At 45.7% G+C, this 26492-nt stretch overlaps 1 protein-coding gene across 4 annotated transcripts in view; it reads right to left on the bottom strand.

The window, feature by feature from the left end:
• GRIK3 (glutamate ionotropic receptor kainate type subunit 3) overlaps positions 1-26492 on the bottom strand; it is a 228745-nt gene that overhangs the window by 82213 nt on the left and 120040 nt on the right. For all 4 annotated transcript variants that reach the window (XR_003997315.1, XM_030539128.1, XM_030539126.1 and 1 more), the window contains 5 exons: positions 19656-19832; positions 15341-15598; positions 13671-13852; positions 10381-10434; positions 3610-3783 (listed from right to left, as the gene is read on the bottom strand). Coding sequence is in view for 3 of the 4 variants with exons in the window: in XM_030539128.1 (XP_030394988.1) it covers positions 3610-3783; positions 10381-10434; positions 13671-13852; positions 15341-15598; positions 19656-19832 (845 nt within the window). In the remaining variant the exon portion in view is untranslated. The remainder of the gene's footprint in view (positions 1-3609; positions 3784-10380; positions 10435-13670; positions 13853-15340; positions 15599-19655; positions 19833-26492) is intronic.

Here is a 26492-nt window from a genome sequence, read left to right as displayed (position 1 = left end):
GGGAGTTCAGCATCCGAATGCTACCCCATGTACCTCTGATGATGCAAATTCAGTGAGAAAATTAAGGCATAGCTGAAAGTCAGCCCAACCATCCAAACTGTATTTGGGAGTATAAGGAAATCAGGCAGCATGCAGCCTTTAATAAGCTACCAGAGAAGGGATTGAGTATGAAAGACACCTGACTTAGCTGCTGGAGGAGAGGCTGGAAGGACATGATTCTGAAGCATGAAGGTCGGGTGAACAGCAATTCAGACAGGACTGGCTCGTTAAACCCATGGCCTCTGCGTGCTCCTAAAACGGCTTCTGTTCTTATTCACTATTGCAGAGACTCAGTGTGCATTTGAGCAGAGTGCAGCATGCCCCAGTATGCTCAGGTAGCTATGGAAGATAAAAGCAGCAAAGAATCCTGTGGCACCTTATAGGCTAACAGACATTTTGGAGCATGGAAGATAGTGTACCCACTGCATAATCTAAAGATTGTTTTAAACAAAGAGGAAGCTCTTAAATCCCCATGCTAGTATTCTGGGGGGTCATATTTGGTAGGGAGGAAGGACCCTAAAACCGGAGGTCAGAGAGCTTTGTGACCTTGTTATGGAGAAGAGGTGGTAAACAACCAAATCTTAGTGCCCACATAACTGAGGTCTTGTCATGCATTCAGTGCAATAGTCTCTCCCCGGGGTCATGCAAAGCTAGGGGTACGTGCCGCATATAGAAATAAAATAATTTAGAAAATATTTTGGGAGAAGTGTTGGAAGAAGGGGAAAGACTCAAAAAAAAGTCAGCAAAGAAATACAGGAAACAGGGGGCGAGCCCGCTACAAGGAAAATTTCAGCTGCAAGAGAGAGACATTTTTCACTGGAGAGCAATTCCCAGAGTCTAAGACCAGAAGAGACAATTATGATCATGCAGGCTGAGCTCCTGCTTCACACAGGGAAGAGAACCAGAACCAGCAAACTCCTGGAATAGAGGGAATTATTTTTGCAGGGTCCTCTTTCAAATCTCACACGTATGGAGACGGAGTAACATTACTCACAGTTGCCCTGTTTGCTTCCAGAGCTTGGGGTCCCCACTTCTAAAAGCCTGGCCCACCGTTTTGATGTTTGGCATTGACCAGAAGACATAAAAATGGAGAGAATTCTCATGTGTGTCTGGGTCATTTCTCAGTTTAGTAAGTGCTAACGATGCAGGAGGTGGAGGAAGGGAGGGTTCCGATGTCTTGGGCAGAGATGTCTGATGTTAGAAGGATGCTGCTCTTAGCTGCAGAGAGAAACTTTCAGCTCTGCTGGAAGGAGGCTTTCTAAAAAATTTATTTGAAAGCACACAGCATGCTGGTTCAGTCCTTGCTGGCAAGGAGAGAGGCTGGAAATCACAGCCAACGTGCGGGCAACACTGCAGAGTAGCATTTTATCATAATGCCCCATATGTGACAGGCAGAGCAGAAGATCAATAAGCCATATTGGGGCGGGGGAAGGTCATGCCAGTGCCTCTGGTTATTTCCAACTGTCTTGCTGCAATGGTACAAGTGCTGCTGCTGCTGTCCTTATTTCTGCCAGCCGCCAGGCTGCGGGCTCCACTGTTGCCCCAGGTGCTTGGCTCCTGAGGTGCAGAGAGAGAGAGAGAGAGAGAGAGAGAGAGAGAGAGAGAGGTTTCTCACGAGGAGATGCAGCACTCTGGGGATGGGGCTAAGGAAGCAGACTCCTTATGATCAGAAATTAAGGCCTGGTCCTAATACATCCTTCCCTCGAGTGTTGGGAAATCCTCCAAAGCAGCCACTAGACGTCTGATCTGACCTGGCCGACTATTTCTCTCTGACACCCTGAGCAGACATCGACAGGGCGCTCCAGGGGGATTTCCCAAACTGCCTTTTTCTCACTGTCACTCTCCTTGAGGGCTCCAGATGCAGAAATTGGAGTCTCTCCCAGTTTTTCTCACCCCTCCTTGATGTACGTGCTGAGTAATAAGACCCAAGCTATGAAATGAGCCATCTCTGGGCGTCCCTCAGAACACTTCCTTTTCTGCTTGCCCATCCCTAACGAGTAGCACCATCCCGAAATGCACACTGTGAATAAGGCACCTTCTAATCCTTCTGGAGTCTTGGGGACCCAGAGGAGTTGGAAGCCCGGAATGCGTCCAGTTGGGGGCGTTGCTTGCTATGGACCAAAGGCAGAAGGACAATGGGGGAAGCCTCCACTCAGAAGTAACCCTCAGTGACAGGAGGGAGGCACTTCAAGGAGGAAAGGATGCTAATGCACCGGTGAAAATTTGGGAGCCTTTTAGCTGGGGATCGTGGTAGGTGTGAAGAGGCAGGCCAGAAGGAAGCCAGGCAGCACTTATGCAGGGTGAGGCATCCTCCCAGTAGTAACTATTGGGAGCAGAGCTGCTACCAACAGCAGCAGCATTCCGGGGCTGCAGGGAACCCTAGCTCCCAACACAAGCGTGTCAACTCTGCTCCCATTCTCCACATCACTCGCTCCTAACTGCAGGCCTTATCCTGCCAGGTCCTGAGCTCCCAGTGAAGTCTGTGGAAGGCAGTGGTGCTGGCAAACCTCCCAGAAGGCATTCAGCATCTTGCAGGATTGTGTCCTGTGAAATATCACACCGCTGTCTTGAATCCAGTCTAACCCTCCGGTGAGTTCCGTGCAAGAGCTTGTCACAGTGGCAGACACGTCCCTGGTGAGGTGTCTCACATTGAACAGCATGCACATTCCCAATTCCCAGTGCCTGTTCTCAGGAGCAGGGTGCTCATGGGCGGTCAGCCTTGCGGCACCTGCCTGCCACAACCTAAAACACAACTTGTGCAGTGCAATGAGAAGAGAGTTCCCTCCTCAGCCTGGGTTTGTAGCACATGCATCAGGTACCTTTCCAGTTCAGCAAGCACTGTGCATCAGGCCAGCGCAGAGAAATCCAGGCGTGTTCCAACAAGGAATACAGTATTTATCTGATTAAAGAAACAGCTACCGTCCTCTGCCTCGCATTCCCAGCACACGCTGTGTGAGGTTTACACTGCACCTAGTCGTGGTCACTGCATGGCCCAGCCACGCAACAGCCTGAACTAACAGCTTCTAATCAATCTACATGCATCCAGATTTTGTGGAGGAGACATGACAGGGAGCTGCACCATTAAGACAAGTCAGATAGCTGCATGGAAGCTGCGGTCCCCGTGCATGCTGGCCAACCCAGAGGGACTGTAATAAGAATGGTGTAGTACTGGGACTGAAGAGGTTAAACTATGGGAGCTTTGTTGTATTTAAAAGGCAATTATAAGAGAGGGCAACTAAGTATAGGAGGAAGGATCCATGGGATGGAGTGCCTTGGGACAAGCTGGCTGAGATGTGACCCAATTAATCTTTTACTGTATGTTTGTATAGCACCTGCTGGAGCCTCTACGTGCTAGAGAAAGGCAAAGAATTGCTGTTATTGACAAGAAATAATCACAATACCAATAAAACAATTATAGCTGGTCAAAATGTTTCCAAATTTCAGAATTAAAAACAAAAAAGGAACAACTTTCTTAACATTTCCACAGTTTTCTATAACTGGAGTGGCATTTGTGTCAGGGTAGAGACAACACACCCACATGCCAAAGGGATTTTAAAGTGACCGTCGTACCTTCATGACCCCATCGAGTAGGCCCGACTCCACCCTGGGTGCAGCCTGCAGCCGCTCCATGGACCATTTCTCAGTGATGGCAGACACGTGAGGGTTCTCCACGTTGAGGATCCGGAAGCCGGTCAGGTTCACTCCAGAGTAGCGGTATGGCTCCAGGTCTAGTGCATAAAGATCCTTAAAAGAGAGAAATCAATTTTAACATTTTGTGACTTCTTCTATTTGTCTCATTTCCTCTGTTTAATGTGGTGTCTTTGTACTAAGCTGGAGAGTTCAGGATTCACAGAAAGTAGGATACAAGGTGCTGCTGTACTGAATGCAGGGTGTAGAGCTCCATCCATATCATATTATGATAGTACCCAATGGAATCAGGGCCCCATGGTGCTACATACATCTAGGAAAAGCCAATCTCCTTTCTAAGACATCACAATCTAAACACACAAGACAAACAACGAAAAATAACAACAAAATGTTTTGTTCAACCCAAAATGAAATGTCCAGTTTTCAAGGTTTTTTTTTTAAAATCAAAAGATTAAATTGTTTTGAACTGAAAAATGTTGGTTTTTTTTCAAAATACTGAAATGAAATGTTTCCTTTTTGTTATTTGGCAAATTCAATAAGATTTTGCAGAATGTTTTGGTTGACCTAAATTTGAATTATTCAGTGAAAAACATTGACTGAAAAATTTCATCCAACCCTCGCCCTGAGACTGGTACCTGGCCACTACACCCTGCAGAATGAGGTCTTAAGATACATTGTTTCTGCATTTGAGTTTAATCCTGTGAAAGTTCCCTAAGATTTTTCCTGGAGAATTTGCTTTGAGTGCTGAGTCCTGGACGGTACCTTGGATGACAGAATAACTCCAAATTTGGAATGTCAATTTGCAGATCGCTATAGAAAAGGAGCTAAGATGAATTTCTTGACATTAGGACCAGTGTACACGGTCTGCAATGAATGAGTGTGCCCTTTATACGACAGAAAACGAGAGAGCCAGAGAAGCCAGGCAGTCTTAGCTCCACTGGCAACCTGCCCAAAGCTGTCACTTGGCAGGCAGGGAGAGAGAGGGTATTTGCAGTCCTTTGTTAGCCCACTTCCTTAATGCATCTCTTGGCTCTGCTACATCTGAATATTAACTTCAGTACAGGGAGGTCTGGGGCTCAAACCTCAGAAACAAATCTGAATGGGTTTTGGATCTGAGACACGCCAGGCACACACCACAGCTGTTCAGCTCGGCAAAAAACAAGAACAGCTCACCCAAGGGGACTGGAAGCTGCCTGGATGATGAAGCTGAACAAGGTTTCCTGGGAGCTCACAAATGAGGGGATCGTGAATGAGTGCGGCAGAGAATGGCAATCAGAAGGGAGCTTCGGTCCTGGAATAATCTGCTTAACGAGTCACTTTAACCATATTTTATTTTGAACAGTTTCTGCAACTGTTATTGATTTTGTAATCCCAGATCATCCCATTCCTACCATCTCTCTGCTGATTCATTCTCTAAAACAGATGAGAAGCAATAAAAAAAGTAGTTTGCATGCAATACATTCTCCTGGGCCAAATCTGAGGAAGTGCTGAGTTTCTGTTTTGACTTTTTATTTCAAAAGGACATTGTTTAGAAATTAAACTAGATTAACTAAAAAACCCCACAAAACGTGATGAAAAACACCCCAAAATGAATTGTCCCAGTCATGGATTGTACAGTCCTTGGGGTTGGGACTTGTCTCTTTGTTCCTGTTGTACAACACCTTGCACAACAGGGTCCTGGGACAGGGCTCAGGCTCCTGGTGCTACTGCAATACAAATCCATTGGCGTCCCTGCCGGATTCAATTTTACCCTGATACCGCCGCATCAAAGTCAGTGTTTAACTACCACAGTGATGTGCCACACTGCTCAACCTGTTGGGAACCAGACCTGGGGTGAAATGTGAGTCGTGAAAAGGATCCCTGCTGGGAAGTTAAAATGCCGCGGGACTCCTTCCCTTCTGGAAAATGACACTTTCTTTAGTACTGACTGTCCCAGGGCAGCTCGTCCCTGAGGGCTGCAGGGCTGAGGCCAGCCAACCCTGCCTACTGAAGAGGCACGCCTCGGTGGGGCCCGGGGCCTCCTTGCAGAGAGCAGTAGGGTGAAGCAGCACACTGGGTCAGAGAAAGAGCTCGGTGTGTGGCCGACTAAACCAGGGCTGGACGTGAACTTTTGTGTTACAGGTACGGGGTTCCCTCTGGGGTCTCTCGGGGGATTGTTTGAACCATTTTGGTTATTAAGAACCATAAGGCTTGTTTGAATCATTTCTGTTACTAAACCGTCCCCAGGTGGGGGTGCTATTAGCCACAAGATTGACTGCACTGGAATTCTCAAAGGGCCTTCAAAAGAAGGCTAACGGGGGGCAGGGCACATGCAAATGACCCCTGACCTTGAGAGGAGTCAGCTACACTGATGTAAATATAGGGTGACCAGATGTCCTGATTTTATAGGGACAGTCCTGATATTTGGGGCTTTGTCTTATATAGGCATCTATTACCCCCCCATGCCTGCCCCGATTTTTCACACTTGCTGTCTGGTCGCCCTATGTAAATAGTCTTCAACAGTACAAGTCAGAGGACTCCCAAGTTGTGTGGAAGGCAGGGAACTTTGCAATCACAGGAGGTGAAGTCCTTAGCTCTGCGGGACATGTGCAAGGTGTGTTGATTTAGGTATTTACAAAACCCTACTAGATAAGATGAACAGCCTGGCTGCCCCCAACAGGCATTTGTTCTTTGTTCACTGTCAAAAACCCAAAGTGCAAACTGGGGATGATTTTGACACTAGGCTGGAATTTGCGAAGTATGTTCATCTCCATCCCAGTCAGTCATTCTCTGCTGTGTTATTTATGCGTACACACAGTATTCACATGCAATGCCCATTGCAGTATTTAGGGAAGATGGCAGTGCCTGCTCTATGTATACTCCATGCACCTTTATCCCACCTAGCATAATACACCCCCTTCAGCTCTGGGACACAGCACATCTGTGCCCAGCAGGTTTCCTCACCAGATCAAATGGAGGAGTTTGTCAAAGGAAGTAGCCAAGTCACAGATTAACTCTTGCTCTGTGTCCCAGCAGAGCAGCACCCGCTGCTTCCCACAAACACGTGGTCCGACCTGCTCTAGGGCCAGCTGCTACTGCAGCAGGGGGTTCACCTAAGCCGCTTAGAGAGCTCCCTTCTGAGTCCATAGTCCAGCTGAGAGTGTGTCTCCTGACCTACAAAGGCCTCCATGGGAAGCGCTCTAGCTGCCTGTGGGTGCCTCTCCCTCCATGACAGCTACAATCCCACACAATGGTGCAACTCTACAGCAATGGGGGAGACCCATGGGTGCAGGGGACCAGATGTCCCCAGGCTACGGAGATCACTGCCCTGAGAAAGAACAAACACCTGGGATCCAGCCACTCTCAGGCCTAGAGACAAGACTCATTTCTTCACCTTCAACAGTTTCTTCATGTACCCTGTCCCCTGCACACGTACACAACTCGCCCATGCAAACACAGGGATCCCGAGGAACTCAGCAAGCTTCCAGCTGGGAAGGGAGAAAGGGAGCGACTGTTGTTGTCATTTCTCCTCGTAAACCCTCCCTTATTGCTGTGGTGACAGGGGCTGTTTAAGGAGAGAGCATTTCTGGAATGTGGAGTGAATGGCTGTTCATGGGGAATTTCCACCCTATTAATCCCAGCCTCGGTGTCCACCCACACAGGCCAGTGCCTTCTTTTCTGGCAATGCTTTGTTATTGTGGGTAGTAACAAGGTTTCCCTGCTATGGCTCACGGGGGCTGAAGCGATAAGGGTGGGGATATATTTATTGCTCCCAGAAGGGATTTTGAAAAGTTGGGTTATATTTTAACCGTTAATCAATCCCCTGCTGGTGAAGTCTTGTTTTTCTGTCTGATAGTCTCTGGCAGTCCCTGTGTGAGTCATCTGGCCCAGATTGCTTGTGCAATGAGGCAAGGATCACTGGGTACACGGTCAATGCAGGAGAGAGAGAGTCCATGCAATATGCCACTTCAGCCACACAATTCCATTCTGCCCAAGGGTGAGTTAAAGAACAGACCATCATGTTTCCTGTATTGGCCAGTGTGCCCATACAGGCAGCATACTGCAAACACACAGACGCAGTCTGGGAAATTACTGGGCAATGTTAATAGCACGTGTAGCAATTTGCTGGGATTTCATCGGCTGTTCAAGGGCAGCTCCGGGAAGAGTTAGTGAGGCCAGAACTCTGCCTGGTAAGGAAGCTTTGCCCAAGCATGCAGCGAGTTTAGGAATAAGCTTGGCAACTCCTTAAGGGGATTCATCCAGGAGACGACAGGGAATCTCTCAGTGAGGAAGCAAGGACTTGGGATATTTATGCCTTTGTGCATCTTAGTGGCGGGACACTTATCTCTCCTGACACCCAACAGGAACCAGCTTCGCCATGCAAATGTGGTTTTTGGTGAAGTCACAGGCTGACCCTATGAATGACTCTGATGGCTCACTCTCCCGCTTCCAGAATTTGTAATTTATGGAACAGCTGACAACAGCCCCAAATGCAGAATCATAATCTATGTGTGATGAAACCAGTGAATTCCAGACCTCTATGACCACATACTCAGTAGAAGAACTGGGAATCGTTGCAGCTATTGGGCCTTAATAAGCCTTTAGGGCCTGATTTTATTTTTAAATGCTAGCCTCCTATTTTGCACCCTCAAAGTGCACAGCTGATGCCATGTAGATGTTTACAGGTCCAGTCACTAATCACGCCCACAAAGAACTGCATTATCAATTTTTCACCTGCAACATTTTAGGTAAAAAACCAGAGAACCAGTTAAAGAGCAGGCTGAAAAATCAGACTAGAGTGTCTTCTCATAAATAATGCCAGGTGACTGAACTCAGGGTGTGGATGTTTAATCGCAGCGGAGTTTGGATGGGTAAGATCATCTTTATCTCAGACTATGGGTTTATTAGTCTATTGCTTGACCCCAGGGGAACAGTTTTCGTTTTCCTCATTCTTCCAGCAATCAGATTGCATCAGCGTTAAGCCTTAGCCCTCTTCAGAGCAGTGGAGATCTTGAGCTCAGCTGGATGAGTGGGGTAAGCAGCAGAACATCAGCCCTCTTCCCCCTTTATTCTAGCTCCTCTGCTGGTGTATGCGCCTACCGGAGATGCTGCCCTGTGCACGTTCTTTCACTCTGAACTCCGTGCACAGATTCTAAGGACATTCAGTAGTTTGAGTCCCCAACTTTCCTTCACTACCCTCAAACAGCTGCCTTAGGAGACATCTCTTTGTACGGGTGCTGCACAATCCTACAAGCTGCGGAACCACTTCTAGAGGTGCCAAGTCCCGCTGACCCCAACCGGAGCTGAAGGTGCTGAGCACCTTGCAGGATCAAACCCTAACTCCTGTGGAAGCAGGGGCTATGCTTGACACCAGACAACAGCTTCGTGGGGCATCTTGCCAGCTCCCATGTCTGTTAGAAGAAAGATCAAGAGGGGGCCCGACATATTGAACTCAGCTTTGCTGTTCGGCAAAATGGTGGCGCTTTCCAGCCAAATGTTGATATGGTGCACTCAGCATTGACTAGGGACCTTTCAGAACCATTCCCTATAACATTATAGACTTATTCATTAGCACCCCATGGGTCTAGTGCGGTCGAAGCTGGAGAATGTGTATTGTAAGCTAGGAAAACATTGCCTTCAGGAATAATAGATTAAAACGTCTTTCCCATGTATAACTGTTATTTCAGGAAAGTGGCATTAATTGTGATTGCTTATTTATTAATTTATTATCATTTCCCCCCCACTTCCAGGCTTTACCTATAAATGAGATGTACTATAGGCTGAGCTGGGACTGATTAATAGGAGGTTATTTGGGAACTGCTTAAAGCTGCCTGGAATAGATAATGGCAGTAGGAGTAATTAAAATGTCTTTTATATTTGAAAAATAAGTTTTGCAAATTTTAAGGGTTAGTTTATTATGCTTCTTTCCTGAAAGGAAAAAATACATGAGGTTTTTTTAGCATCATGCCAAATTCAGGAGAGTCCCAGACAATAACACCCTAAATTAAAACAAGCAAACAAACACATGCCAAGAAAAATGCCTCCTGGAGTCAGAGGGGAACTAGCCCATGTTTAATGAGACTGAAGATCATTTCAAGCTGAATTCTTCTCATGCAAAATAAACCTGCCGTGTCGAAATATCTACCAGAGCAAGGAGGGTTAGGCTGCAGTTCTCAAAAGAGCGTCAGGCAGAGAGGTTCCCAACACCTATTGAATTTCAGCACCCACAAATCCCATCCACAATGGCTAATGCCCTTGTGCACATGCTCAGCTTTCAGTGTGTGAGCAGACGCACCGAGATCAAAGTTACGGGAGGAAGAGAAGTTGAATAAATAGTGCGGGCCTGAGTCTCTTCTTGCCGCCACTTGTGTATATGTGGAGTAACTCCAGAGAAGTAAATGCAGTTACATGGGTGAAAAGCAGCGTATGTGAGAGGAGAATCAGCATGTCTGTTAACATGAACAGCTCCATGATGCTTCAGTGAGAAAGCTGGTTTAAATGAAAAAATAAATGACTTTAGACCAAAGCTAAGTAAAACCTCCTAGTCACCGTTCTATTAATACAGGTCCACTCCACCCCTCCAGGATCCTGGAGCTGTCTGACACACCCAGAAAAAAGCATTCCCTACAGCTCGCTGACTACATGCGGCACGCGCTCACATTCCATCCCGGTGACGGGGACAGTAAAAGGAGTTGCACTGATCTGATACTTTACCAGGGTGGTGAAGATGAAGTGGTAGTATTCCGTCATCATGCCCATTGCCATGGCCTGAAGAAGAGTGGGGGGAAAGGAGAGTTAGCAAGATGTATGGTAAAACTGTCTAGAAGAAACTGTGAAAGAAAAACACCTGAAGGGTTGATACATGCAGAGAGAGATGAAACAGGAAACACATTTGGATTCTGGACTGATTCAGCAAAGTGCTTAAGCATGTGCTTAACTTTAAGTTCCTGGAACATAAGCATATGCTTACATGCCTGGCTGAATCAAGGCCTATGACCCTTGTGGCCTGTTTTAAACAGGTGCTGAGCACATTCAGATCCCATTGACTTCAGTGGGGCGTGGTGCTCCAGCAGTGAGAAAAATCCAGAGATTTTACTACAACACCTGGGCATCCCCACACGTCCTATACCACGTGAAATCCCAACACTGACAATCAGCTGACCGCTGCTGGCCTGGCTGGGACAGAGGGAGAAAGATATGGCTGTGTTTACTTCCTGAGGCAGGTCCTCCAGATACCATGGTGATGGGCAACATTAGAGAAACCTAGGCAGACAAACAACCCACCACCAGAGTAATGCTGCCTTGTGTTGATCTTAAAAGGTGAAGTGTGAAGCTTTTTATTCCTTAAATTTGTGTTGGCATTGCTGTGTATTTCCATCTGTTGCTGCTAGCGTGGGTCTTTAGTGCCTACCACGTTCATACAACTCATTTTTTAAAATGACTGTGCCCTTTTTTTCTGAACATAATCAATGGAGGATTATAATTAGCATTTGGGATTCTAATTAGAAATATTTGGGGGGTCAGAAAAAGTCCAGGGGGGGAGGAGAATGGAGGGAAGTCACTCAGCTGTTCTGTATTATTCTATCAATGAAGTCAAATCCATTAGTATACATTTAAAACTGCTTGATGGGCTGAAAGGACTGCTCCAGAAATAGTCAGAGCAAAATCTGGCACCCAGGGCAATGTTTACTATTTCCAAGAAGCATTGTAGTAGATCTTAATAGTTGGATGGAATAAAGGGCAAGACAGTTTCTGGCAGGAAGCAGGAGCTGCAGATACCCAGAGAAACAAATAGCTATTTTTTTTCATAGCTGCCTTAGTCAGGGGGAAATAGCATGTCAGCATCTTTGAAGCACAGGCTGTAAAGCAATGTCCAGTTAATGGATGCAATATTTTAGTGTTTCCTTCTACAACTAATCTGTGAGATGCAAAAGGGATCAAGGTAGACCAAGAAGCAGGAGTCCATATAAACGATGACTCCCACACATCATTGCCGGGATGGATATTAATAAAACTAGACTGAATGAATAATTCTACGATACATATCACTGAATCTTTTGGACCTGGAGCCTGGAGTAAATTACCAAATCCATTCCCCTTGCAACAGGGCACAGCCCTAGTGTATCTAGGAAAGGAATCCTCCTGGAAATGTTTTCAGACAGAAGGGAGGTTTGGGGTTTTGACCTCAGGGGATGTTTGCTTCTCTCTGCTTTCTGTTTGGTTCTGCTACAATTACTAGGGCAGAATTTAGCTCAGAGGAAGAAAATGACAGTTTGAAAAGAAGCAGGGGATTAGGGAACATGGAGAGGATGGGCCAATCCAGATCGCAGGGCCTAGAAACCCAGAATCCAAAGTTTTCCGTTAATTCCTTTCCTTGACCTGGATGTCTTTAAAAAACATGATGCTATTAATGCAAAAATAATCAGGTCTCTGGTCTCAGCAGAAAATTTCAACCCCGAAGCAATGAGGCTGTAATTCTCCGAGTCATCCATGATGGCAAATGTTAATGTGCTGGGGCTCAATCCTGCCATCAGATGTTGGTGTGATGCATGAGTCTGAAGGCAGAAAATGCCTCTGCTTTTATAAAGAAATAAAGAAAAAACAACCCACAGAACGGCAGAGAGGTTATCAACAAACACCAGGAGGAGAAGAGTGGGAGCTGTGTGCAGAACAAGAGTTCAGCAGTCCAGTCACAGACAGCTGCCAAGGAGGAGGTGGGAGTTCAGAGAACACATGTGATTGTAAACTTGTGACCACAAAGACTGAGACCAGAGATAACTGGCAACAAAGACTTTTCGCAGGTGAACTTATAATGCAAGAGGATAAAACAGTAAATACTTTAACTCCCTGGTGCTATCCCAAGAAACTCCACACCTGCTTCCTGGGAATGTGATGGTCTCATATGTGCTCTCTGTGGTATTCAAGCTGTTGGGATAGTTCTTCGTGGGTTAGTGGGGTTTAAAAGGATTGCCCAGGGTAACTATGAGTTGCCTTGATGCCATAATCGCTATAGGGACATTTGTAATGAATGTGTTAAATAGACTGGGACCCAGATTTTCAAATGTGACTCGTGATCCAGGGTGCCCAACCTGGGCCACCTCTGAGGGGCCTGATTTGAAGAGAGCTGGTGCTTAGAACTTTCTGAAAATCAGACTGTGTTAAGGCATCTCACACTGGACACCCAAAGATTAGGAGTCACTTTTGGAAAACGTGTCCTATATCTATGATATTTAATGGGGCGGCATGGCAGGACTCCTCTCCTGCTTTGCATTGCAAATGAGTCCAGTGCTATAGGTGAACTCAGAGCACTTGTCTTGACACGGGAACAAAAGCTGCAGGTCAGGCTTGCTTGTGGTTTAATTGGCATGTTTGCTAAAGTCTCCCAGAAGGGAATAACACAGAAAAGTTGCTGTTGTTTAACAGAAAGAGTCTGGTTCTGAATCGTATCCATTTTGCACAGACATGTGACACGTGATACGCTGTTCCTGTGTCTTGCACAGTCTTCTTCCCCTCCCACCCCACTAATTCAAAGTGGGAACAGAACCCTGCCATTGTAATCTGGTGGAATTCGACAGTCACTTTGCTCAGGCGCAAAGGCCTGCAGAAGTTGCAGGGGACGAGCGGATTGGACTCATGGTCTCCATAACCCTTCCTCCATTTCACCAGTTGGGGTTACCAATACAGCCCTAACTTTGGTGTTCTCTGTGTGCTCTGCACCGCAACCTGACCCTTGTAACATAGTTCTTTGTACAAAACCTGTATTTTCAGGTGTAAAAACCAAGTGTAGAGGAAGTAGCTTTAACTATAGCCTCAGAACATTGCCCAAAAGAGCCTAAGCAAAGCATTTGCCACTGCATTTTTGCATTTTTTATTGTAAAGGACGTTACCTACAGGGGTACACCACAGATGTCTCAGCTGGATTATCATCATTGCATGAGCATGAATTCCCAGAGGCTTCCCACTTCCCAAAGGATCCCTCCTGCTGCAGCCCCTCCGGAGCTCACCTGTTTGAGGATCTGAGCTGCCATCAAGTGGTTGCAGTCAAAGATTATGCGGAACTCCCTGCCTCTCTTCATCTCCTTCAGCAGGGGCCTGGCATCCTCCGTGTCGATGGGCAGCTGGCGGATCTTCAGTCGGATGTTGTATCTTGATGGGGCCATGATAAGCTCCTGCAGCCGTATCAGGCCTTAGAAAGCAGTGTTTCAAAAAGAGAAAACCCACAGCATTATCAGGATTGGCTGCTCTTGCCAGCAGTGGGTCCCTTCCACATCCACTTGGCTTCAGGTTCCTCCACAAACTTTTACTGGGCAACTGTTAATTTTCATTCACAAGTTGATTTCACAAAATAATTTCCCTTCCCTCCTCTGCCCCCCAATATTTAGCATTTTTTAAATGTCTACTGAAATAAAGGATGCAGCTGGGCCATGGTTTTAAATTTCAGCCACATCTAGGGCAATTGTTTTCCAACTTTTACCATATGAGAAACCCCATTCCTAATAACCCACTTTCCATCTAGCTGAAATCTAACTAGGATGCGCCCTGCCCCCTTCCCCCCACCATTTGGCCATGTGGGATTGGCAGGACAGTCATGACCCCTTATAGCTTTGGGGTCATGCCCCTGCAAATTAAGAGCCCATGTTCTAGGGGAAAGAGAGAGCACGACAACCAGCCAGCCAACAACTCAAAAATCTATTTCATTTACTGTATATAGATTAAATAAGAAAAAAAAAGTCCAATTAAATGAGAGACTTGAGTCAAACTGAGTCTTTAGGGGTAATTAATTCCAATCTGAAGAGAAGAATCTCATCTCTATCATATTATATTACGGCCATAAGTGTGGGCAGAAAAAGAAAATAATCGGAGACTTTCTTTCTACCCGTGCACTCATTTCTTTCCTCTGGAGAAAGCACAGTGCCGTGCCAGCCACAGCTGGTGAAAGTTTGTGGGATCTAGCATTGCAAGAAGAAACCCAATAGAAGGCTGTTGCAAAGAGGGACGAGACAATGGCAAGCATCCTCGTGCAAAATGGAAGAAGTGCATTTGAACATGTCACGGAGGGGAATATACAGGGAGCCACATTAGCCAACAGCAGTGTCACACGGCATTCTCCTCAGCACTTCCCCTAAGGAAACTAGCTGGTTTCATGAAATTGTCTTGCACAAGCGACCCAACATGATTTTATCTTTAGAGCAGGTGCTTTGCTGGGCTTTGTTCCACTATCAACAGCTCCGTCTACATACAAATGTTTGTAAGGTGCATTCTATGGTATGAGCAAGACAACAAAGGCTTTGTAGGCTCAGTTATGCCATTAGTGGGAGCTTTGTGCCCTCAGTGGCAAAACTACCTGCCAAATTCTCTGCTCATATAAATTGACACTGCGCCGCTGCCTTCAGTGAAGTGGCACCAATTTACACTGGCCGAGAACTTCATCGTTCATCTGGCCCTTGTCGGCAGCAGTGATGATGAAGGCTAGTTGATTGACAAGTCTGTAAAAGCTTTACACGTATTCCAAAGAACCCTGTGCACTTCTGCTGTGAGTTCCTGAGGAATTCGGATCTGTCCCTGTGGACTCATCTCACTGCACATTACATGATTTCACTCTACCAGGGCGCATGGGAAAAGTCCCGAAATGGAACCCACAATAGATGAGCTGCTTTGCTCCCCCTTCACCTACCTGTACTGTCATCATAAACAACGGTAGCTGACCTCCATTTCAAATACTGTACAAGGTCCAGAATAGCATGGCTGAGAGAAGCATAGTCGGGGTAAAGGTTGACATAGAAAGTGTCCTTGTTATCCAAAGGATGATGCTTCCACCGAAGTTGTATATGGGGGACTTCCAGTGCATTGCAAATAGACTGAACAGCATTGGTACAGGAGCCTTGAGAAGGCCCGAATATTGCTACAACCCCCAGGGCGAGCTGGTCACAGGCTGCAATAGAAAGGGATCGAGGCTGTCAATACACCAGGCAATATCCCTCCTGGGACTGACTGACACTGGGGGAGACAAGCCCATCCAGAGCGTGTCACTTACCCAGTCATATCTCAAACAGCACAGCGCTGGGGCTTTGTCTTGGCACATGGAGAGAGAGAGAGTGGCATGTATGGGGATGGATGGACAGACAGACAAGCCTCTGGGGACCAACCAAAATATAAATATTAAAAAAGAAAGGAACAGAGAGGAGAGGCAGGTGAGGTTCTATAGACAGATGAGAGATGACAGGTCAGGTTCTAGATCAAGGAATGATTATCCAAGCCCAATACAGCTGAGGGAACGTACAAAGGCTTGAGATTTTCAGGATTTTTTCAATCCCAGCTCTGCACGGTGATAACACTGACTGCTCCTTAGTTAATGGCGCTATCCTATCAATGGTGCTGGGTCACGGAGCCCTCTCCTGTCTCGTAAAGAGGGACCATAAAGCCAAGCTCCAGCGATGAGCCATTCTCCAAGGCCTGACTTTGCTACCTTCACCAGCTCCAAGCAGCCCTTAGCAAGTAGCTCCATTGGTCTTTGCAGAATTACTTACAGGACTAAGTACTACGTAAGGAGACTGAGAACAGAATTAGGCCCTGTATGAGGGTCACTTGGGCAGTGACTGGTATAAATGTAGAACTGGGCAAAAAATTCCCACTGAATTGTTCTGAAAATGAAAAATGGCTTTTAGACAAAACTGAAATGTTCATAAAAAATGTCAATTTTCTTCTAAATTTTGCATTAAAAAAATTGAAAAAACCTAAAGATATGGGAGTTTGGGGTTTGGGATTTTTAAAGAAAAACTAGAAAATTTCACAGAAAAAGAAACCACTTATTTCCCAGTCAGCTCAATATGGAAAAGGATTGATTCCTATTTACATAATAACCAATGTCCATTTTTCGGGGTTCCCTACTGGTTTGAATCCCATGAGACTGAACTTTACCATAGCCATTGACGGTCTGGAAGCATCTCCCCCCCATCTCTCTTTCCATACAAAAATTATCTATGATTTATTCAATATATTTTCAGTGGCCAGAAAACAGGGGTGGATGGCTGGTGAGATTTTGGGATTTTGATTTGTAGGTTTCATTTAGTTTACTGTGAATGCATGATTTAAGCTTAAAACCCAGATATTTTGCGGATGCTTAGCACCGACTGGGGCTTTGACTCTTTCATTACATTAAACAACACACAAATTATTTCATTCTGAAATGCATACAGCAATTACTTTTTAAAAATAAAATATATTTATCTGTGTCAAGCTCAGCAGTGACCAATGGTTTAGACTGAGAGACTTACTAACACTTACAGGATTAACCCTCTAGCCCTTACACATGTGAACAGCCCCTTTCTATTGGGATACCAGCTGACACAGAGCTCAGCGAGGCCACCGGGATATCAGGCCCTTGCTTGCATGCTTTGCTGCATAGGAACCGGATTGAGGATTGAGCCCCCAAGCAGGGTATTTTACTCCTCTATGCTGCTCTGCTCAGAGAGTTATCAGATATATGGTGACATCCTGGCCTCACTGAAGCCAGAAAGTTTTGCCACAGTGGGGCCAGAAATTCAATCATATTGGGTATGGAAGTGACACCACAGGTGACCAGAGGGGAGAGAACTCCAGATCTTCAGTACAAAAAGCATAAGGCTCAAAGGACTACGTGTGCTAGCCGTTGGCAGTAGTAGGTTCTTATCCTCTGTGCAGGGAAGCCACTAGATAAATTACCACATGGAATAAGCTGGCCTTTATGGGCCTGTCCAGTACTAGCAACTCAGACAAAAGGCTTTCTGAACCCAGTGGAAGTTCTCTCTGGTGTAATGAGAGCAGGCTTGAGGGACAAATGAACTGAATGTCACCACCTGTGTTATAAACATAGAACTGACACTGTGCAGAAGCTTGCATCTTGTGGCATACAAGCTAAATTCCATTTGGCAAGGCGGAAACCACGCCACTTCCTGACAGGTAGAGAGTGTGTGCACATACATGGTCACTTGCACACTCACATATGCACGCGCACAAATGCCCCTCTATTCGTTCCTGTGTGGTTTAACATCCAGCAAAAAAATAATGCTTCAGTGAAGATAAACATGATACTTACACTTCAGCCTAGCACAGTGCAGAGGTCACAAAACCTAGGGGAACTTCCAAGATAAAACCCCCTGAAAAAAGCAAATATCAGCCTTGATTCCTGGTAGACTCTGTGACAATCAGTTACCAACTTTGTCTATTGATGCCTCTCTGGTCTGTGAATTCGGACAGAGTCATACTTTTGCTGAGCAGGTTTCCCTCCACCTCCCCAGCTGAAGCTAATCCATCACCCTCACAAGCTGACAGACAAACCGCAACCATAGCACTTGCTGTGCCATCCAGTTTCTCCCTCCCGCCCTCCGGACCTCACTCACTAGCAGCTCAAATCAACTGGCATCCAATAACAATAATGACTTGTGGCAGTGGGGCAAAGGGAGGTGCAATCTCTCTGTACTAGAGATATGTGGTGGGCAGACAAACTCTTCTGTGTTTATCCAATTTTTAAGCTTTTTAGGGTCCACCATTACTATTCCACACTTCTGTGCTTTTAAAAAGTTCACCAAACCGTCACCTCAAACATGATAGAACATCCACACAAACCACAACAGGCAAGAAGCATTTCATAATGGCACAACCCATCATTTCGATGCTCAAGTTTTACCCTTCTTCTAATGTGTGGGGGGAGGCGGGGTGGGAGAATGGGGGACTCTGTTTCATTGGATAGAGTTCCCAGTCTTTACCTAGCAATGCAAATGCACCAGGAAGTGGCACATTAATTAAACATGAAGGAGAGGCTTAAAAACATAACTTTATTTACTTGTCATATTCTATTAACATCATGTCTAAGTGGAGCTGCTCAAGAGCCTTGCAAACTTGAGAGTTGGAAGAGAAATAGGTTAGCTGTGTAGGGTTAGCGGGTGAAGGAGTTGTGTAGTCTAGTGACCGGCATAGGATAAGGAGCTGGGAGATGCATGGCTGAGCATCTGATTTACAAGGCTTTTGATCTGGAATTCACTTGACCCCTTGGTGTTTCAGTCAACTCAGCTGTAGAAACAGGCAATAGACCTGCACATACTGGGTGCTACAATGGTCCTGAGAATTCTAGGAAAAGATATTCATAAAATCCACTAAAGTGGTGGCCACTTTCCACCTGAAGTGGGAGAATCCCGATGAGTGAGAATCAGGATTAGTTTAGTTTCTGCCATCAACACCTTTGGTGGCATCTTGGAATTTCCTACTGCATGAAGTTCAATTAAATGGAAACATCTGCATGAAAATATAGTGGGCTTCAACACCTGTTCCTTTGTGTGTTTGTTTTAATGAAGAAACGATTGCCCAGGTGACAGAAGATGAGGAAGCTCCAGTGTGGCTGACTTGAGGCTCCTGCAGCTTTCCACTTTTTCTCACTGTGGTCAGGTTATTTCAAAAATATGTGCCTGTGTGTAAGCCCCAACACACTGAGAAAGCAACGTGAGCAGCTCTGAATGCAGTGGTTACTTAGATTCCTCTGAGAGATGCAGGGCCAAGATTTTATGGGGTCCACCTGTATCAGTGGAGCCCTGTGTTGTTAACCAATGACACACTGTTGTAGCATTCCAGGTAGGTTCTAATCTCCCTCCCTGCCATGCACACCAGGTGATGTACTTCCAGGAAGGATGCTGCCAAAGGTGTCATCCAAGTGGGTATATGCATGATGTCTCCAGCAGTGCATTGTTACCGTTGCCGATCGCAATACTCGTAAGATATTTATTTTTGCCACATGCATATAATCAGTCACTTGTAGGTGATCTGAGCCTTAGCAGCTTCAGCTGACATGGAGTAAAATGGAAATGAGTAGAAGAGATGACATTTTTAAAATAAATAATTAAATAAAGCCCTTAAAGACCTTAAAGCTCCTGGCTACATGTTGAACAGGTGAGCAGAGAGCAGTCTGCCTCTGCTCAAGCCAATTCTTCACCAGATGGAAAAACGAGCTATCTACTTACCTTTCTTAGTGGCTTCAAAGCTGTCATGGAAGTGTATCCTCTGAATGTCATAGGTCAATGTTGTGTTAGGCAACAAAGTTCTATTTCTATTGATAATATTGGCAGAAAATCTAAAGGCTTGTTCCTCGGCACTCATAACCTGGGCATTGGGGCCATCTGCATACTCGAAAATTCCTCCTGCAAGACAGGACCAAAACAGTTACCAACAACATGAAGGTTCAGGAGCACCCTTTCCCACAGCGTGTCTAGAGACAAACTCCTGGGAAAAGCCGATACATTGCAAAGCTACATTAGGGCTACAGCCAGTGGTAAAAAAAGAAGGAGGTAAACTAATCTCCCTTTACCCGCATTTACGCTCAACTACACTACTGGCTACAGCCATGTCTCCCCTGGATTTATCAGCGAGTGGGAACTTCCATGTCTTCCAAACTGCATGGGGGACCTCTCTCAATTTCCCTAGGAAGCTCAGGGGAGTTTGGGAGCCCAGCCGCTCACTGCTGTGTACATAATTGTGCACATTCTGTTTTGACTTGAGCACCCAGCCCAGAGACGGCAAGCAGGGAAGCCAAGTCAGATTATGGGGACACCTAAAAACAAGAAACGGGGCCTCTCTGAGAAGGAGGGTTTCCCTAGTTCCCCTTTTACTGCTAGGGAGATGCTGGTAGCTTATGTTGGGGCTGAAACCAGGGATGCTCAGAGATAGCAACAATTCTGGAAATATTTTTTCATAAGTTTCTCTCTCCCTATCCTGCCCTGTTTTGCCATCCTCCACTTTCTGTCTCCTTCCCCTTCCCCTGACTATCTGAGATTAGAAGTGACTGAGTCTCAATCAACATCACAGAGAAAGTATACAGAGGTCAGGATAGAGCAGGTTGAATTTTTTTTCCGTTTAAACAAAAGGCATTTTGACTACAGAATTGATATTTTCCAACCAGCTCCTGCTAGGAGGATAAGAATAAAGTGGGTGTGACTGTAAGGAGAACTGGCCAGGAATTTTCCAACAGAAGTTTTTTCCTGCTGGAAAACATCAATTTGTCAAAACCAAAACTGTTCACAGGAAACAGTCAGTTTCAGTGAATCTCCAAATTTGAAAAAAAAATGAAAAACAAAGTTTCAAAGTCATCAAAATGGGAAATTCTGACATTTAAAAAATATTTTTTTGCTTTTCAAGTTGTTTTGAAACAATATTTTGTTTTGAAATTTTAGCGAATTTATACTAAACAAAGAGTAAACTTTTTATAAAAAGGTCAAAATTAAACCAAAATGAAATTTTGTTCACATTATTGGTTCACAATTTTTTTATTTTTTTTTTAGATTTTGAATTTTTGTCCCCATTTGGAATAGAATTTTTTTTTTAATCTTGAACATTCTCCTGCAGCAGTTAAATTGTTTCCCAAGCTGCAGAGTTGTGGGAACACAATCTGGAGCCTTTACATTCTAAGTCACCAACTGGAACACGGTCCACGTTGACAGTGACCAGGAATTGCTGTTTTGGCTTCTCTTTCTGGGCCCTACCTCCTGCCATGCTGTGATGTCTTATGTCTTAGATTCTCCACCACTGGGGCAATCGGTGTGTTGACTTTCCTCATACACAGTCACTGTGCTGTGTGACTAATGCAGAATTATAATTAATATAAGAATTAGGAGTGAAATCTCCAGCTGCTCTCTCATCCTTAAGTTCCCTCTTTGTCATTCCTGCTTTTTAGTTTTCTCTGCCCCATCTTTTTTTTTCCCCTCCTTGAATTTGGCTCTCCAAGTCCTTAGTTCAGACAAGCAGAAACTTCTGAGTTTGCCTCCAACTACAGCCTGCCCTGCTCAATAATGCACGGCTTGAAAGCATGCTTTTCCATGTTTGGAAATTGTTAATGCCATTACATTTCCCCAACGGCAGCGAGCTCATGTCATGGTATCGCTAGCTTTCCTGGCTCTGCCTTTGTAAGTCTTGTCCTCAATTCCCCACTGGCAGCCTCTCTAATTGAAGTGACTGAGTGAGGGCGTAAATTATGTAATTGTATCTCCTTGTCTCGGCGATGTAGGAACAATCTTTTGCCCCTAAAGAGCCCTGGTAAGACACACAAACCTGACTCTGTCTGATAACATGCAAATCAAAACACTTAATGAAAAAACGAGCTCCGCAAATGCAGCTGGTAACAGATGGTCTCCAGGTTCATTAGCTGGAAGCAAGCCTTCCTCTTCGATGTAGGAAAGCCTTTGCAATGTTTCGTTATAGACGGCAGACACCTTATCAGCTCTATTGGTATTTAAGAAACTACATGCCTCCTCCTTCCAGGTCCAAACCACACTGTCTAGACATGTTTGTATTAATTTGGTGCTGGTCAGGAGTACCAGTCTGGTGGCAACTGGGACTGAAGCCCCTAGAAGGATGTACATACAGCAAGTAAACAGCCCCTTAGCCTGACTCCCTTAAGCCTGAGTCAGCAGACACAGGTTAGCCCTGGGTGTTTAATTGCAGTGTAGACATTCCCTAATTCATCCACAGGCCAGTAACTTAACAGGTCAAACTTCCCCCATACCATGTTTCAAATGGATCAAGGGAAAGATTTTTCTGCACAATATACATTCAACTTGCAAACATCATGGCCACAAGATGCCACTGAGGCCAAGAGCTTAGCGAGATGAAAAAAAAATGGAGCATTTAATGTCCAGAGTTGATATAGCAAGGATTCAAAAAACAAACAAAACACTTCCCCCAGTTTTGGAAGGGCTCTTAACTCTCCTGCTTCAGGGCATAACCAGCTTCTAAAGACTTGGGGACAGGAAGGAATTTACTCTAAGGGCAGGTTATCAGTTTCTTATACCCTCCTCTTTGACAGTGGCCAGCACCAGCTGCTAGAGACAGGATACTGAAATAGGTGGGCACATGATTTTATTGAGTTTAGGGCAGATAATTCTTACGTTTTACAGATGACATAGAAATTGGTACCAAGTATCAGAGGGGCAGCCGTGTTAGTCAGTATCCACAAAAACAACGAGGAGTCCGGTGGCACTTTAAAGACTAACAGATTTATTTGGGCACAAGCTTTGGTGGGTAAAAACCCCACTTCTTCAGATGCATGGAGTGCATAAGAAAGAAGCACAACTCTCTGGCAATAACCTCTGGTCATTGCCAACTGGGGACAGATGCAACCAAGTGATCATGGAAACGCTATCCGCAGTCCTCAGTCCTGTACGGTCCCTTTTTACTGAATTCCCTGACCCCTAGATCCTTGTCCTCTAGCAGTGCTTGCTACTCTTGTATCTCAGAGAATATCTCAGACTGCTCTGCTCAGCCGGCAAAGGGTTTCCCTTCCCCAATCCAAAGCAGCCTCCACACCATACTGCTGCTTGGAGATCTCCCTCTCGTTCCCTTTTTATCCTGTGAAATATTCACAGAGCCATTCTCCATCCCAGCAAAAGCTAAACTCCACCTTATTGACGTTAATAATTCAGTATCTATCATCAGGAGTCTCTCTCATTCAGTTATCACATTAAAAATACCCAGCTATGAAAACCCTTCACTTCAGAGAGATGCCATCCCATCCCACCTGCTCCTTTGGCCCAGCCAGCCAGACCAAGCACAGGTTTCAACCTACTGATACCCGCTCAGCCTCGCACTGCCACAGCAGCTTGGAAGTCAGAGGGGGAACGGCTTGTCAGGGGCTGATCTGACCAGGAAGCAGTAGTGAGTGCTTTATAGAGAGCTCCTAATGAAGGCACAGCCAGGGGCCAGATACTGCGGTGGGACAGCAGGGACAGATGTTTGGGGAGCAGCAGGAACAGGAGAGATGCATGGTGGAAGGGCAAGGGTGGGATATTGATCCTTAGTTATTTATGCCAGCAAATGTGCAGAGGGGAAGGGATGAGGCTCACCAATGGCTTTGTCACTCACTCACTCTCTGCTCTTGGGCAGATCATTTTCTTGGCCTCTTTGTGCCTCAGTTTCCCCATGTTGCACATGGGGATAGTAACACCTTGTATGTACATATATGAGGATCCCAGAAACTGTGTGTACACAAGTGGAGCATTCGATTATGCAAAGCTACTCCCAGGCATAAGCATTTGCAGGATTGGAGCCTTAATTTGTGCTTCTGGAGGCAGGGACTTACCTTTATAAAAGTCTGCACTGCTCCAAAAGCACAGATATTACTGTAGAAATAATGAACAATAATAAAAATAAAACCCATTGGTGAGGCTCATCCCTACCCCTTCGCACAAAGGTTTTCAACCCAGCACATTTTAGCAGCAGGATTTTGTTCTCTAGCATTATGCTGAAATGAACTGGCTTCATGTTGCATTGATTAGCAAATGACTGACATGTTTTCTCCCAGCTCAGAGCTTTCGGAATTGGTTTGGAGGGTGTCTTATTGTGACAGAATACAGTAGAATTGGGTATGCGGATTATCAGTGTTTGATCCCAAATAAATTAACACTCCAGACATCCATTTGGATATAATAGGCTTTACTTTGAGAAAGGATTCTCTGTGCAACCACCTCGCAACTACCTCGCAACTTGAATTTAGTGCCAGGCAATGAGAAAGGAGACAGGCACAGGTAATATATTTCTGATTACAGCGCTGGCTGAAGAACGCATTGGGACAGAGGCAATGTGAAATATACCTGCATTTGCTAAGGTGTTACAGAGAGCCAACAGGCAGCAACATATGACAGAATAATCTTTTACGCAGAGGCCCTGGAGGAGGAGTGGTGGTGGTGGGTAGGTGTGTGTGTGGGGGGAGGAACAACTAACGACAAATCTCTTCAGTTTAATCAAATGTGCTGAAAAGAACAACTACATCCATTTGGAAATTCCTTGCTGCCTTTTCCCCTGGATTGGCGAGGTTTCCTCTCTTAGCTCCTGTGTCTTTTCTTCACATACGTTCTTCACAATCATTACTTACAGAGCCTAATAACTAGCTTGGGAAGGGCTGATTAATGCATAATCTTCCTCGTGATTACACAGTGTAATTGGCATTAATTTGGAGAGCTAGCTAATTATGAAAATAATTGTCACAGCTTTTCCATTTTAATGAAAGGGGGAAAATGGGCTTGAACTATTGAGAGAAGTGGGGATACAGTAACAGCATGTGGAGCCCAGGGTTATGGAGATCTGCTTCGTTCCATGTATACCCTGCACTTGAGTCGAGTCGGGGCAAAGACAATCTTTCAGGGTTGCAATAAGAAAAACTATCAACAGAAAAGAAATAACCTTAAGAAAATATCCTGAAAACCAACCTCCGCTAGCCATTCCCACGAGTAACACAGCCACAGTGAGGTCAGCCTCAGTTCAGCAAACAGCTCAGCCACCCTCAGAACAAACAGCTTGTTAATATTTCAAAGCAGAGTTTCCCCCTTGTTCACGTTGTGTGAAACAATCCTTCTCACTCCCAGTGAAGCAGTGAGAACTGAGGCTCTCACAAGAGCCCAAAAAAGCCAAACAGTTTTCATTCCTGACCTAGCTGTGATTTTATTTTTAGAGGCTGGTGGGGGTGGCAGAAAGGAAGGAGGTACGCACAGTTTTTTCTTTCCCTGAAGATGGATATTTGCCAATTTTGCAGTAAACAACACTAACATATGGAGGACAGATTTGGCATTTTTACTCAAAAGTCAGTAAAAATGGTGAAATGCTGCTCGTGAGATGCACATTTGCACATGAAAATATCAGCTTGTGCACATGAATACTCCAGGAGAGTTAATTAGCAAGTTCACATGGTGCGAGTGTTAATTGCATCGGCCAGACCTAGCTCTCGGAGTGGTATAAATCCTGATCTCTGTAATAGCTGGTGCAACACACTTCGCTTTATTATTGTGTGTGTGTGTACTCCAGTAGTACCTATAGGCTTCAGTTGAGATCAGGGCCCCACGGTGCAAGGAGCTGCACAGACACAGTCAGAGACAGATTCTGCCTCAAGTTGCTAGTGATACAAGTAGTCACAGACAGTGAGTGAAGGTTATCTCCACGGTGGAGATGCAGAACTAAGGCCCTGACACCAACCTCACAGGCAAAGCCTGTGGCAGAGACAGTAACAGAACCCAGCTTGTCTAAGCTCGAGCCCAGGATCTTCAGCCCAGGTCACCTTTATCCTGACTTGGTACTTGTAAGCTCTTTGAGGCAGCCCCGACTCAGCACAGTGGGAATGAACAAGGAACAGCCAGACTGGGATCAGGGCCGGCTCTAGCCATTTCGTCGCCCCAAGCATGGCAGCACGCTGCGGGGGGCGCTCTGCCGCTCGCCGGTCCCGCGGACCTTCCGCAGACGTCCCTGCGGGAGGTCCACTGGAGCCGTGGGACCAGCAGACCCTCAGCAGGGACGCCTGCAGGAGGTCCACCGGAGCCGCCTGCCACCCTCCCGGCAACCGGCAGAGCGCCCCCCACGGCATGCCGCGCCAAGCACACGCTTGGCAAACTGGGGTCTGGAGCCGGCCCTGACTGGGGCAGACCAGTGGCCCATCTAGCCCAGTATCCTGTCTTCCAACAGTGGTCGCTGCTAGGGGATGAAGGGTGCTATTGGGAGCAAATAGTCAATCATATTAATGGGGCTGAACTCAGGGGGATTGTGCTCCAAAGTCTTTCTGAAATACAGCTCTTGTACTAACACCAGTGTAACCATTACCACAAGGTGCGGCAGGGTGAAGGGACAGAAATGCAGTCAGCTGTCTGCGTTTCCCCTAGGTTTCATGTAGATGTCCTTCCTGGTCTTTTGACAAGAACTTCACCATGACTTTGCTCAGATGAAAAAAAAAAATTTGAAGTCAATGGACTGTCAAAGAATCAGCAATAAAAAGGTATCCACTTTTATGGCTTGTCTATAAATACACGTCATATGAAACAACACAACTA

This window comes from Gopherus evgoodei, chromosome 20 (assembly GCF_007399415.2).
Source record: "Gopherus evgoodei ecotype Sinaloan lineage chromosome 20, rGopEvg1_v1.p, whole genome shotgun sequence".
Lineage (NCBI taxonomy): Eukaryota > Metazoa > Chordata > Testudines > Testudinidae > Gopherus > Gopherus evgoodei.
The sequence above is the reverse complement of the archived record's forward strand: the minus strand, read 5'-3'. Positions and strand labels throughout refer to the sequence as shown.